Here is a 13,841-nt window from a genome sequence, read left to right as displayed (position 1 = left end):
TCGAGGTTTCTTAAGCACAATCGGGTATGAGGTCAACAAACAGTTTTGGGGAGAAACTTTTTGGGACGTGTATCACCAGATCCGCACTTTACTGCAAGTCTTAGTGCCAGAAGCTCAGTCACACCAGCAGTTATTAGGTCACAGACTGTGTTTACTTCAAAACCTTTCATTTTTTATTTATATTAGGTTAAGCATTATCAATTATAGTTACTAAGTATTTATATTCATTTAAACACTTTTAATATTTAATTAACTAAAGTTGTAAAAAAACTTAAGGAACTGACTGTTCATTCCATGCATTATTATCGCCCAGCTCATAAACGTGAAAGCACTAACGCATTACAAACATTATCATATGCTTTTTTTTGCTCAAGTCAAGTATGGAAGATTCTCTGTGATGATTCCATCATCAAAAAAATTTACAGGAAAATTACATGGATAAAAGAATCATAAAGAACTTTGAAAAGTCCACAAGAGAATGAAGTACAGTAGACATAGATAACACTGGGTCAGATGTATATAGTTACATATATTTGATTTGTGTTTGATAAATCATAAGATCATAATCATAATAGATCATAAATGTGTTCATGCAAAACATATTTTCCTTGAGAATAATTCATTTAAATGTATCTGATTATTTAGTTTACTGATAAACTATATTGCATAAAAAAACTTTATTTTCCTTGAAAAAATACCCCTTCCATCCTAATTCAAATTCCCTACATTAGCCCCTAATGTTTTAGGTTCAGCCCGATGGTTTTTATATCCTAGTTACGCCCCTGGCAACTGCAAAGGCAACGGTTAATGTGACTCACTCAGCCCTCAATTACATTACATTTCTTATAAATTAATTTCTCCTCCTCAAACTTGTATTGGCATCTGGTGGAATGTCATCGCGCTATCTATCATCGTTCGCCAGACATTCTACAACATATAAATGGCAAGTGCAAGTAAAGCCATTACTTTTCCATTCATTTAATTAAAGACTAACAAAACTTACACATTTTCTGGGGGAAACCCTTTCACTGGAATAGTAAACACTTCTCTAATTGAATATGGGCTAGGTGACTGCCCTCTTATTTGATCAAAAAACCTTAACTTGACAGGCTACTTGACTGTCTGTCCATTCTCACAAAACCATAATGCCATTGTTTTCTTCATAAAGAGGATACCCATGGCGGGGAAGCAGGACGGAGAGCGGTGTATACGTAATATATCAATAGCATGCATGTTGTTTTAGATTAATATAATATAATAATTATCTTTGTGCTTAAACAATTATCAGAAGGGTGCACCGTTGGTATCCCACCATATGAACTTTCATCAGCATAACTGATCTGTCTCTAAACGTTAAATCCAATCCACCAACCCCTTGACTTATTTTACAACTCGAGTACTGGTTGTTTCAGACTGGTCCATTTTGTTTGTTCTTATTTTTATCTTTGTCGAGTACCCTGACATTCAAATTGTTTTACATAAGTCTAATTTTAAAGGCATATTAAAATGTTCCTTGTATAATGAATATTTTTTGTGATAGTTTGGTACTCTGTTAAAACAATAATTACTGTAAAATAAAACAAAGCTAAAGATATGATAAAAGCCAACATCTATAATGAAAATTGAACTGGAAAAAGGTTAACGGTGCTCAGAGAGCTTACATAGTTATATAAAGCTTGAAGCATGCATGGGGATCGGCCGATCACGACAAGAAATCTGTACTCTGTATCGGCTGCAAAAATCCTGATCCGAGCATTCCTAGTTATCGGCTAAAATATAATGAATAATAAACATCGCTAGTCATGAGACCTGAGAGAAACTGCACATACAATCAAAAACTTTAGTGATGTAATGTAGCCGTAATGTTTATTTGTTGTTCACAGCGACCAGAAAGATGTTTGACAGAATTCAAATGAAGAATGAGAGAAAGCCATGAAGATTGCATCGTTTGTTTTAAACCAGTGAAAAATCAAAAGCCTCAAACTGAAAAGCCGAAGCATACAGGACTTGAATCAGAAATGATCAACAACATGACTCTTCTCTCTTCCTCTTACATCTCGCAAACGTTCTCTGTGTATTAAAGACATGCAGATGATCTGAAAATGTGGTTTTGATGTCACATTTCTCGGGTTGAAACACGCTGCTCATGTTGATCATGAAAAGTGCACCGGACGTCCTCCAGAGTCTGACAAATGTTTCTAGAGCACTTCATTGGTGCCTAAAACAAATTACACCGCAGTTAAACTTCTCAAAGCTCATCCCTCCTCTGTACAGACAAATGCAAGCATGTTAAAAATGAGAAGGCACAGCTTATTCCCCCCATCTTTACCCATGGAATACTCAAATTGACATAAGTAAGCATACGAGAGATGAAGGCAGATGTCTAGTAATCGTCTCCTCGGCTGACCACCTCTTTACAGGTGGGTCTCAACAGGATGGTGTGTTCAAACTGAGCAGTGTAGCAGCCTTTGGTGTCACACAGAGGAGGGTACGGGTCGATGATGCCCAGGTCACACAGGTTCTTCAGCGCCATCAAATACTTGCTCTCACCCAGACGATCCAGCCAGCGGCGGCAGAAGGCCAGCGTGCCAAAATTGTCGTTCACCACATTCAGCAAATGTTTGGCTCTGGGGAGTCTGGAAAACACATAAGAACACCATGAACAACAATTCTCATGAATACTAAAACAACATATAATAGTTCTGTAGTTTCCTAGAACTACATGTGTTATGTTCTTCTTCTGCAGTGCGTATTTGGAGTTTCTGCACAAGAGCGCCCTCTGGCGTTCGGATGCAGCACCATTTTACTGTACTTCACTCACAAGTTGTACATAAATCATGTGATATATATTTTCGGTTAATCAGGCAGATGTGTAATTGTTATACACGTTTACAGTAGGGTTGGGCTGATGGACAATGATATCGGCGATGGCTGACAGACATCACAATGTTGAGCCAGTGTTGTGATGTTTCACTTTTGTCTGCGCAGCTCGCATTGCATAAAGAAGACGAGGCATGTCTGCGTAGGGCTGGCCGACATACATCACGGTTCAAGCGAATTATAAATGTCTTAATCAATTTTGAAATGGATTCAATGTTTTATGCACAGCTCTTCCATGAAGTACGGGTGTTTGGTCAGAAATAAGTACTGCTCGTCTGCTCCATCTAAAATCACTACGAGATTGAGTCATTTATAACGTGTATTTGATAAAGCAAAACTCGTCTATCATCGTCAATATAACTCAACTCTATGTATAACTTCCCAGCTCAAGCTGTATAAAGATACTTCTCTGCACAGATCGCGCCTAGACTCGCCTCACTGTATAACACCACCGTAGTTTACAGATGCACGTGTACTTGAGATCATGGGATGTTCCAGTGTGTACAGAAAAACTAATAGGAATTTATTCAGTGCAGGAAATCACAAAGAAGAGTAACATGTTCAAGCAAAAGCAGGAGTGTGACCACAGGGGGTGCTGTAGTGTCAGAGATCAATGTGTTTCTCACCTAATTGGCACATGGCCGACCTCAAAGTTTTTCATGTAATGAGAACACTCCATGTCATCATGAACCATGCCTTTCCCAGTGCTCCCGAACGTCTCGATGGCATACACCTCACCCTCCTGTTAGAGCGGCAATGAAACAAAAAAACACAAGATTACGGTTCACATTTGGAGCAGAACGCTGATCTGAAGGCCATATATAAGCTCAGCTGTGTGTGTGTCATGTTGTGTTTCTGACTGATAACTCTCCGTCACACCCAAACGCTTCACTTTTTCAGATATCAGCTGCAGTTGTAATCATGTGAAAGTCTAACACGAGCAAGACGTCAGAAAGAGAACCTACCTCCATCTTGGTGGCTTCACCTCCTTTCACGATGGGCACGGTTTTGCCAGCGTGTATTCTGTACTGGCCGATGGAGTGTCCGTTGAGATTTCTAATTGGTTTCACTGGAAACATCAAGAAGCATGTCAGTAAAATCAACACAGGTGCCGTTTATACCTTCAGCGTCGCAAGAACTTCATCTCACCTTGATACGTTTTTCCATCAAGATCCACTTCGTAAGACTCCATTACCTCCTGAATGGATTCTCCAATGTCACACAAACGCACATCGATCCCTGCACACTGATGCACAAACACCCAATAATGCATTTGTCAAAAACAAACGGTTTCATCGGTACGGAACATAACACGCCGATGTCCTGAAACCAGTCAACAGCATCGACTCAAGAGAATCACACCACAACATTCAGATCAACTGAAATTAGATTTTCAGGACGGAAAGTTGATGTAAATTGGATTGAACCCTACCTTGATTCCGGTATTTGTGGCGTCTTTAACGGCTTCCAGCAGCTTATCGTATCTTGGGTTAAAGGTGACGGTAAAAGCGCAGTCGATGATTCGACCTGAAACACCACATGATAACATCAAAAAATCAGATCAGTCGCACGACTGGGAATCAAAGGCAGTAAAAGTTGGTTTTCAGATGTACCGTTAATGTGTGTGCCGAAGTCGATCTTGCAGACGTCATCGTACTGGAGGACGGTGGTATCTCCAGCGTTAGGAGTGTAGTGAGCGGCACAATGGTTCAGAGAGCAGCCGGTGGGAAAAGCCAAACCAGCGTTCAGACCGTTTTCCTTGATCAGTTTCCTGGAACAATCCTCCAGTTTCTGACTGTCAGGGACACATGAAACTCAACCCATCAACTTCAATTCATCTGGATTTCACCATTAGCCCTCTAGAAGGTATTTATGCTTCCTACAGCAGTTGTTGAAGTTGAATCTTAATCATTGTCTTACCAGATCTCGATCATGCTGATGCCCGGTTTGATCCAGCTCATGACGTATTTCCGGACCTGCCGATGAGCCTCGGCCGCCTGTCTGAAGTCATTCCACATCTCCTCATTAGCCTGATCCAAAAACTTCTTCTCTTCATTGCTGGTCCTCCACGCAGCCGTGCGTCTGTGAGCAACACAAAACAAACACCACGGTTCTGAGTCTCAACACAAACACTTTCTTCACTATCATTCAGCGTGTAGGTCCGTACCCGTCGTGTGTGGGGGGATATTCACACTCCTGGCCTTTGAGATAAACTCCAGCAGGATTGAGCTCACAGATGGGGATGGATGGAGGATCCGTTTGAACTTTGGCTAGAAACGAATGGAGAAAAACAACAAAACATTAAAACAAACCTACAACTTCTGTCATCATTTACTCAACTTCCAGTTGCTCCAAATCTGTATAAATGTCTTTGTTCTGATAGATACAGAGACAGACAGATTTTGCCCCCCATGATAAAGTAATTTTCCTACTATGGGAGTCAAAATCTGTGTGTATGAGCATTCTTCCAAATATCTTTCTGTGTGTTCATCAGAACAAAGACATCAATAACAGGTTTGGAACAACTCAAAGGTAAGGAAATGATTTCAGATGGGTGATACTTCAAACAGCCTCTTACGTCCTTTCTTCTTTTTCTTTTTCTTCTTCTTCTTTCCTGAGGAATCTCCTTCCTCACCATCTGCTGAATAAATACAGATAGAGTACATAATCAACATCTGTTATTAAGCTCAAGAAGCAACACTAGACTCTCACAGATGCACACAAATAAACTGACATATATTTGACATGTTATAATGTGAAACAGAATGACACACACGCACCGTCCTCGGCCTCATCCTCCTTCTCTGGGTCTTCTAATGTTTGTTGCTGCAGTTCTTTTGTCACTTTGGTGATGTCAGATTCGTTGTTGTTTTCTAACACAACATAATATTGTCAGGTGGCTGTACAACATGCAATATGGGACCAAAACCACGAACAACAACATCCAGAACTAACATTTCTACAATGGTATAGGGAACATTGCCACTATTTGGAATCACACTTTTGTCAATTTTCAACATTACACAATCAAATATGAACACGCACGTGCAGTTGTATAACTGTTAGTGGCTCAGCCCAGAAGCGTTGAAAATGAGAGTTACGACACTCCCATAGACGTCCACAGAAAGAATGGAATGCGTAAGTAACTCAATAGTTCTAAACACTGCACTGGAGCCCGTTTATTTCAGTGTCTCCCGAACACATGTGCTGTACATTTGGTGAAATAACTGCATGCCTTACATTTTAAAGAGTTGGCAGTTGAAAGTAAATGTTAAAATTATATTCATATTACTCCCTTGATAAATTGCTGTAATAAACGCAGTCAACATAATTATCAGTGTACACAATGTGTCAATATTTAGCAACATTTATCCAAATACTGCTGCTGTTATCTGTCCCGCTGAAATAGATTGACAGCACGGATTTGTTTTGAACTTTTGAGGGCTCATGAACCACGTGAGATCGAGTGTCGTAACTCTCATATTCATCGTTCTGGCGCAGGTGACTGAACCACTGCGTTATAAAACTGAGACAAAACACATGAAGCACGTGGACAAGCGTCACGAGATCTCACTGAACAATCTGAAGCATAAGACTAAAGCTCGCGCTCGTGTTATGTGAGAATGTAAATGAGAGTGTGTCTGAAGAGCTCAAGAGAGCTCGAGCTGCGGTCGGGAGGCCACGCGCTTCTTTTCTCCCTCATTATTTACCCGCGGCTGATGGTTTCGTCTTCTTCTTCTTTTTCTTCTTCTTCTTCCCGCTCTCGTCCGCGGGTTCCGCGTCTTCTTTAGGAGGATGAGAGTCTCCATTCGTTAAAATCGTCATTTCTGCAGCTGTCGACAGCGTCTCGTCCGTCTGCTCGTCCGCCATGATGGTGACCGCGCAAGGGAAGCTGGGAAGTCACGCACGTCAGAGCTCGGGCAAATACATGTGGATCCAACCCACTAAACTCAGGCTGCAGAGTTTATAAAACATGTGTTGTTAAATAACGTAAATAACAGAATGCTTGATTCTGATTGGCTAAGCTCAATTCTGCCGTTATAGAACACCCACCGCAGTGATATACAATGGCTGACCGAATTACATAGTCTAAATATAATTTCATTTACATTATATTATGAAACCTTGCTAACATATGAATTGACTGTTTTATAAAAGCAAAAGCCTCATGATGCAGTGGGTTACAGCGCATTATATAACTGCTAAATACACTGTAACTCTGTTTCTTGGGGCTCATTGCTTTAACAATAAACTATACTTTTTCAGAGATTCAAGTGTTGCTGATAAAGGAGGAATAATTTTCCATTCACACACTTTATTTTACTTTAATACAATGAAATACACCACGCTTCCTTAAGAGCACTTCCAAGTGAAAATGATATTTTAGAAATAACATCATAACAGAATCAAATGCATGAGCAAGACTTAACGTCAGTGAGCAATAATAAATGTCACATCTCTGAGAGTAGTGAAGATTAAACAGGAGTCTGTAAACTTGTATGAATGTATATATATATATAGAGGGTGCGGGGCGGAACACAACATCAACACCTCCACCGGCCGGTTCATGTGATGGTGGAGGTGTCCGCTCTGTGATCTCTGGCTTGACATTGATTCATCATCTCTGAATTCTTCACAGGAACTCTCTGACCTGACCTGGAGTCGTCTAATAAAATCTGGAATACTAACCCATTTTCGTTCTGTTGCAGGAACCGTGATCTGAACAATCCCATGAGGACTTGATCACCTCTTGCTGTATTCTTGACCCTCCGCTACAACTTTATGGTTTCTTTTCAGATGGGTTCTTATTTTCAGATGAACTTTGCTGTGTGATCGTACATGATTTATGACTTGATTTATATTTGACAGTGTAAATATTTGTAAACACCAAACTGATTTATTTGTTTGATTTACTGCTTACTTATCACTTGGTGAATGTTTTCTCAAGCAAACCAGTGAGTGACCGCATACAGACCGAGAGAAGACGTGATGTGTTCATGTGAACTCAAAACTCTCCAAATACAAGAGACCGTCACAAAGAGAAAACGCCTTAATGATGACGTGTCATGTTCTGACATCATACTGCAATTTTCTTCATATATTTGAATTACAGTTCTTTTTTAATCTGGGTTTGCATTTCATCTTGTTCTCTGTCTAATTTTTATGAACGTCTTCAGCCTTTTGAACTCATAAAGCATCAACCCTAACTCATTCACCAAGATAACATGAGGGCAATTCTGTGAAAATCAACCTTACCATGAATGTTTTCACTATATGAACAGCACAGATATCAACATTTTGTGGTTCAAATAACCAAGTGATGTCTCCCAAACATCACTTGTGATATGCTCCCCTACTTGTAAGTCGCTTTGGATAAAAGCATCTGCCAAATGAATAAACGTAAAGCATTTGATTTTTTTAAACGTAAGTTCCACAGTTTTGTCACATCTACAGCGGAACACATTCCTCAATGGAAACATGAAAATGAACTATGTTCTGTTAAGAGCCATCCCTTCATTTAGTGGGTATTCTTCAATCAGGTTTCACATAAATAAAAATTTGTCATCTCCCAAAAACGTGCCCTTTTCCTGAAACATAACCTAGATAATAATGTCGAAACTCTGTACTGTACTCCAACGTTTCCTGGTTACTACAGTTTTAACATGCTTCATTTTCCTAAGGATTATTTAAACGTTTACTTCGTTGTCATTAGAATTTTTTAACACAAAAAACTGCCTGATGTGATACAAATGTGTCATTATTTGTGATAGGACGACACCTGTTGAATTCACTGACAAAGTGCACTCTGCTCGTGCTTCAGCTACAAAATGAGAAATAAAGAGCAGATTCATGTCATCACCACATCATTTCATTTACATAAATTCATTATACACTTCACTCCTACTTTGCATAGCGCGAGGCGCAAACATGTTACTATAACAACTACACGTCATCCAGGAAGCGGAAGTGAGCCTTGTCAACCAACGTCCAAAGTCTCTTAAGTCTGTTGTTAGGACCAAAAACAACAAAACTAGCGACAAATAAGTCGATTTAAAACAAAGAACGACACAAAGTGACTTTTGAAAGTGAATATATCAGTTGTGAAGTCAGTCAGTCATGGGCGGAAATGCGAGTAATTTACCGAAAGAGAGTCTGTCAGAGTATCAGGTAAAGTTAACACTAACAAATAATATACAGAGAAACGCTCAAAATGTCAACTATAAGTTTGTGTGTGTAAATATCTTGTATCGTTTAATATATTTGGACAGTAACTTTTACTCGTCTCCAACTTTAAAATGTCTATGTATTATATAGAATGGAACTTATTTGTCATAATGTTTAATTTCTTCTTGTTTAATTCAGGAGCTCACATTTCTCACAAAACAAGAAATCAACGAGTAAGAATGATCATAACGCACACACACGTCTCGTGGAAAACTTTTTTAATAGCATAACAGTATTATTCAGTCATTCTCATGTGTTTGTTTAGGGCACACAAAAAGTTCTGTCAACTCCAGACCAGAGAGAACGGGCCGATTGAAAGAGTGTCCATGCAGATCATCATGACTCTTCCAGAACTCAAAGTAAGAAAGTCTGAACCCTCGAATCCAAAGAAGAAAAACAAGAATGTATTCAGTGTTTTGCCTATTCTGGTGGTTTTGGTGTGAAATATAAACTACTGATTCTAGACATGTGTCCTAATACTCACCTGTAACCTGCAGTTCTGTTTGTGCACCAAGATTGACATTGACAGATCTTTACAGATTGACTAAAGCACATGTGTTTTTTCTCTTCAATGGCAGTCGAACCCCTTCAGGGAGAGAATATGTCACGTGTTCTCCACATCTGACCGGAAGGATGGCAGTCTGAGCTTTGAGGATTTTCTGGATCTCCTGAGTGCTTTCAGTGACTCTGCGACCCTGGAAATCAAATCCCACTACGCCTTCCGCATCTTCGGTAATATCAACTCGAGGAGATTCTGCACATTTACATTAATTTAACATCCCGTTATAGAGAATCAGATCATCTTAGTGCCATAACACACATATCAGTGGTTTGAAGTTGAAGGATTGTGAAGTATGGTTGCTGTCCTTAGATACAGCTCCTGTCAACAAACACCCCTGATATAGACCCCTTCAGATGACGTAAACTACGCTGGTCCAGAAACACTTGCTGTACAACCAACAGAATATTTGAAGAGTTTTGTTCCAAAATGAGATAACTCATGAGGTTTTTTTTAGATGTCATCATGTTTTTATTGTGTAAGTTAGCTGTATTGTTTGAGTTATTATGTTTTAAATCAAAACAAACCAACTGCAGTTTGATGGATATTAATCGGAACACACGATAAAAAACATGATTTTTGAACTGTAATCTCATTTTGGAACCAAACCCTTAATTTTAAACAAGATTTAATTATATTTGTAAGATTAAGAATAAAAAAGAATAATAAATAAAGACAATTTGAAACTGCACCTTGCAAAGTGGGGCTATAAGGTATTCTTGTATTCTCCAGACTTTGATGACGATGGCACGCTTGATAGTGAAGACCTGAGGAAGCTGGTGAACTGTCTGACGGGAGAAACGGACGACGCGCGTCTCACCTCAGAGGAAATGAGACAGCTGATAGGCAATGTGAGTCCATCTCCAATCCATCTCACAGACGGCCATCAGATCAGCTTCACTAACACAAACTCGCTTCCTTCTGCAGATCCTGGAGGAGTCAGACATCGATAAAGATGGAACCGTGAACCTTTCTGAATTTCAGCATGTGATCTCCAGATCTCCAGACTTTGTCAGGTGAGCCATAATTCTCCCAAAGATAAAACATTCTGTCATGTCTTTGTCACCTCTAGGACGGCCTTTCTTCAGCAGACCACAGGAGGAGTGGTTAGACGAAATGTTTACACTATAACAATAACAAAGTTCTTGGCTTGACAAAAAGGAGTCGACTCTGACTCACACGAATGAGTCGTCAGTCATTCTCATTTCAGTACCGGGTCAGATCAGAGACTTGAGCCAACGGAAGTCAAAAACATTGGAGCGTCACGTGATTCTTGGGCCTTCAGATAGTTCCAGGAAGTGATGTTTTCTCTTTAAATGCTTTATTTCTTTCAATTTTTATTCATTAAATGGCTTTTGTCTTTAAATGGGTTAGAGGTTTACCTCAGTTGGTCTGTTTAGTCGCAGCTCCATGCGTTACTAGCAACTTTTGAAACTGTGAAAAAACTGTTCCATTTGGAGTAAACGAAGAAGACACAACTCTCTCTCTCAATGGCTCTGGGGCAGATTTGCGTCACTAGGTGTAATACGTTCCATTTGCGACACCGCATGCGGTAGACCAATCACAGCAGACTAGACCATCTGACCAATCAGATCATAGAGGATTAGACAAATGAATCGCCGAATGAATCATTTGAGAGTCAGTCAAGAAGTGAGATAATAACTGTTTTCACAGCGTGTATGAATATAAACTTGCTGTTGGACACTCCACAAACCAAAGTTGGACCTTGAAAATCACAAAATATTTGCTCCTTAAAGTGGCAGCAGTGTGTTCGCTCACTCCATATCTGAATGGATAGAGAGTAGTTTGAAGAGGCACAATAGAAGAAATGTAGTGTGTCACACAAGAAGTAGAGTCTACATCATCTCTTGTCTTCTGCAGAACCTCCGTTCTTAGACCTTGAGATGTTCATATGACTTCAACAATTGAGAAACCTTTGATATCTTCATTGATTTTACTGACAAATGAATGTTGTGTTGCAGTTCCTTCAAGATTGTGTTGTGAAGCTGTGAAGCTGCTTTCCGGTCCAGAATATTCACCTGTGATCTTTCATCCAACTTTTATCTTTATTGATTGTACATGTATTCTCTTATTCATTCCTTCGTTTGACATATTTACAGTTTCTAATCAGTATTTTTGATGATATATTTCTATCTAATGTAATAAAGCTTTATTCTGTATGCAAGGATGTTTTTTCTGGAACAGCCGACACAAAAGTGTTCCATAATCCACAAACAACATCTCCAACACACATGTCACGACTGTGAAAGTATTTCACCAGCGCCGGTTCATCTGTGCTGCGTTCAGTGTCGTGTCCCAGCTGACCGTACCAACCTTGTAAAGAAAGAGAGACTGAAGGGTGACTAATGCAAGAACACATCTACATTCTACATGAACAAACAACGAAGCAAACTCTTACCCCATCCCCAGGTGTAGAGATCGCCTGTACCTACAGGAAAAACAACACTACTCCATGATGTTCATGTCACAATGTGCCAATTTCACTACAAAACAGACGTGAAGACGTCACCTGTGACGGCGGCCGTATGTCTGGATCCACAGGCCACGCGGATGATTTCTGACACTTGAGGAATATCCACTAGAGCCGGGAACGCTTGAATGGAAATGAACACGTCATCTTTGTTTTTCTCCTCTGCTTGATTTACGTCCAAGTCAGTGTTTCCAAACCCACAAGAGTCCACACAGAGATCTTTAGACACAAGTGTGTCACCGGTCCTTCTCGCTCTGAGGAGCTTTTCCTCCTCCACGCTTCGAGATGGCAGTCCGAGCTGCCCGCTTTCGTTCCAGCCCCACATGTACAGATCCCCTCCCGCTAAACACCAACAGACACATGCGGCGTCAGACCTGCTTAGAATCTAGGTGTGCTCCTACAGAAGTTTGGTGAATATTCTTACCGCTGACAGAAGCGGAGTGCCAGCCGCCAGCGGACACTGCTGTGATCTGAACTCCCCAGAGCGCCTCCACAACCTGAGCTTCCTCCTGTGATGTCAGATGACCATGACCCAGCTGCCCGTGACTGCCAAAAAAAATGTCTTGTATAAAGGGAAGAAATCTCTCCTAATGAGAGAGATTGACTTTCTATATCATCTTAAAAGCGTCTGCCAAATGACTAAATGTAAATTCACGGACCTTCCAGATCCCCAGGTAAACACCGCTCCGGATGAGCTGAGCAGCACAGCGTGTTCTGTGCCCAGCGCCAGGCTGACAGCGCACAGTTTAGCGCACAGAGGACGGAAGAACGGCGGTCTGGGCACCACGTACCCGCCTGGCACTAACGGCAATGCAACATCCTGACCTGTGACAGAAGGTTGTCATCATCATCTGCCCTCTTTATGACATGAAGAACAGAATGAGCTGCGGTCAGTGTTGTGTGTTACCGCTGGACTCCTGTTCCCTGCTCCAAACCAGCCGCTTCTGTGCCTGTTGTATTTCCCAGCATTCCACTCTGCGTGTGAAGCTGACGGTCACATGTCTTTCACTGATGGAGGCGTCTGTGCACCCCTCACTCTCTGGAACACACACCTGTCCTGAAGAACCACACACAAACCCCGACACACACACACGACTGCCACCTGAAACACAAACAACACCATCATCACAGTGTCAAACTGCACACGCGACATCAACAGCTGATCGTCCTTAACATTCTGGTGGAACGTGTTTTAAGATCTAGTTTGAGATGCATCTCGCATGTATATTTGAAATATTGTAAATACATTTGAGAAAAATGATTTAAAAAAAAGGGAAATTAATCAAAATAATAGAAATACACCAAATAGATGTGAGCAACATTGTAGTAGAAACAAACATTTAAGTCAATACTGAAGTTTTTTTCTCACTGTCTGTGTGAATGACAGCAGCTCTCGAGCTCCAGCTGCCGCTGACTCTACAGTCCGATCCAAACGCGTCCGATAACAGCACAGGTGTGCTTACTTTACACTTCACATCTGTAGGGATAATCTGACCAAAGCCATTAAAACCAAAACCGAACCAGTTCATCTGTTTATCTTCTTGACACAAACAACCGACACGCACACTTTCACGAGTGATGTGTGAGAAATCAGCCTCATTCAGAAACAACTAAAGCAGGAAAGCGAGAATCGCTCAAGTGTTCTGTCAAAATAAAAGCCACGCTCCTTAATCTCGAAGCGATTAT

The 13,841-nt window shown here is 40.6% G+C and overlaps 3 protein-coding genes across 7 annotated transcripts; 1 reads left to right on the top strand and 2 right to left on the bottom strand.

The window, feature by feature from the left end:
* Positions 1-1,839: 1,839 nt before the first annotated feature.
* On the bottom strand, positions 1,840-6,792 carry metap2b (methionyl aminopeptidase 2b). 3 transcript variants are annotated; one of them, XM_056740488.1, is made up of 12 exons: positions 6,591-6,792; positions 5,661-5,753; positions 5,459-5,521; positions 5,048-5,150; positions 4,801-4,962; positions 4,494-4,675; positions 4,313-4,407; positions 4,030-4,126; positions 3,846-3,949; positions 3,507-3,622; positions 2,365-2,636; positions 1,840-2,218 (listed from the first exon to the last, which is right to left on the bottom strand). In XM_056740488.1, the coding sequence occupies exons 1-11, from the start codon at positions 6,748-6,750 to the stop codon at positions 2,384-2,386; spliced, it is 1,428 nt and encodes a 475-aa protein (XP_056596466.1). In that variant the 5' UTR covers positions 6,751-6,792; the 3' UTR covers positions 1,840-2,218; positions 2,365-2,383. The 3 variants fall into 3 exon arrangements, with proteins under 3 accessions (XP_056596466.1, XP_056596465.1, XP_056596468.1); XM_056740487.1 differs by having other exon boundaries at positions 1,840-2,636; positions 6,591-6,791; XM_056740490.1 differs by having other exon boundaries at positions 1,840-2,636; positions 5,459-5,518; positions 6,591-6,791.
* A 2,043-nt stretch (positions 6,793-8,835) lies between these two features.
* cib1 (calcium and integrin binding 1 (calmyrin)) lies at positions 8,836-11,844 on the top strand. The gene is made up of 7 exons (XM_056740592.1): positions 8,836-9,048; positions 9,244-9,278; positions 9,371-9,464; positions 9,684-9,837; positions 10,397-10,515; positions 10,592-10,680; positions 11,647-11,844. The coding sequence occupies exons 1-7, from the start codon at positions 8,998-9,000 to the stop codon at positions 11,666-11,668; spliced, it is 564 nt and encodes a 187-aa protein (XP_056596570.1). The 5' UTR covers positions 8,836-8,997; the 3' UTR covers positions 11,669-11,844.
* On the bottom strand, positions 11,834-13,757 carry LOC130414610 (RCC1 domain-containing protein 1). 3 transcript variants are annotated; one of them, XM_056740588.1, is made up of 7 exons: positions 13,525-13,757; positions 13,063-13,257; positions 12,815-12,980; positions 12,580-12,701; positions 12,195-12,497; positions 12,084-12,113; positions 11,834-12,016 (listed from the first exon to the last, which is right to left on the bottom strand). In XM_056740588.1, the coding sequence occupies exons 1-7, from the start codon at positions 13,682-13,684 to the stop codon at positions 11,835-11,837; spliced, it is 1,158 nt and encodes a 385-aa protein (XP_056596566.1). In that variant the 5' UTR covers positions 13,685-13,757; the 3' UTR covers position 11,834. The 3 variants fall into 3 exon arrangements, with proteins under 3 accessions (XP_056596566.1, XP_056596567.1, XP_056596569.1); XM_056740589.1 differs by having other exon boundaries at positions 11,834-11,998; XM_056740591.1 differs by having other exon boundaries at positions 11,834-11,998; positions 12,084-12,107.
* Between the last annotated feature and the right edge of the window lie 84 nt (positions 13,758-13,841).

The sequence above is a fragment of the Triplophysa dalaica genome, chromosome 24 (genome assembly GCF_015846415.1).
Source record: "Triplophysa dalaica isolate WHDGS20190420 chromosome 24, ASM1584641v1, whole genome shotgun sequence".
NCBI classification, from domain to species: Eukaryota; Metazoa; Chordata; class Actinopteri; order Cypriniformes; family Nemacheilidae; genus Triplophysa; species Triplophysa dalaica.
Note: the sequence above shows the minus strand (reverse complement) of the source record. Positions and strands in the feature narration are given on the sequence as shown.

Bases quoted from the DNA above. Each gene is read 5' to 3' on its own strand.
- metap2b (XM_056740488.1), bottom strand. From the start codon at position 6,750: ATGGCGGACGAGCAGACGGACGAGACGCTGTCGACAGCTGCAGAAATG. The intron at 5,754-6,590 runs GTAAATAATGAG...ATGTTGTGTTAG, and splicing joins GACGAAACCATCAGCCGCGG to AAAACAACAACGAATCTGAC. The intron at 4,127-4,312 runs GTAGGGTTCAAT...TTTGTGCATCAG, and splicing joins CCACAAATACCGGAATCAAG to TGTGCAGGGATCGATGTGCG.
- cib1 (XM_056740592.1), top strand. From the start codon at position 8,998: ATGGGCGGAAATGCGAGTAATTTACCGAAAGAGAGTCTGTCAGAGTAT. The intron at 9,465-9,683 runs GTAAGAAAGTCT...CTTCAATGGCAG, and splicing joins TGACTCTTCCAGAACTCAAA to TCGAACCCCTTCAGGGAGAG. The intron at 9,838-10,396 runs GTAATATCAACT...TGTATTCTCCAG, and splicing joins CTACGCCTTCCGCATCTTCG to ACTTTGATGACGATGGCACG.
- LOC130414610 (XM_056740588.1), bottom strand. From the start codon at position 13,684: ATGAACTGGTTCGGTTTTGGTTTTAATGGCTTTGGTCAGATTATCCCT. The intron at 12,981-13,062 runs GTAACACACAAC...CTTCTGTCACAG, and splicing joins CAGGGAACAGGAGTCCAGCG to GTCAGGATGTTGCATTGCCG. The intron at 12,702-12,814 runs GTCCGTGAATTT...TTTTTTTGGCAG, and splicing joins TTTACCTGGGGATCTGGAAG to TCACGGGCAGCTGGGTCATG.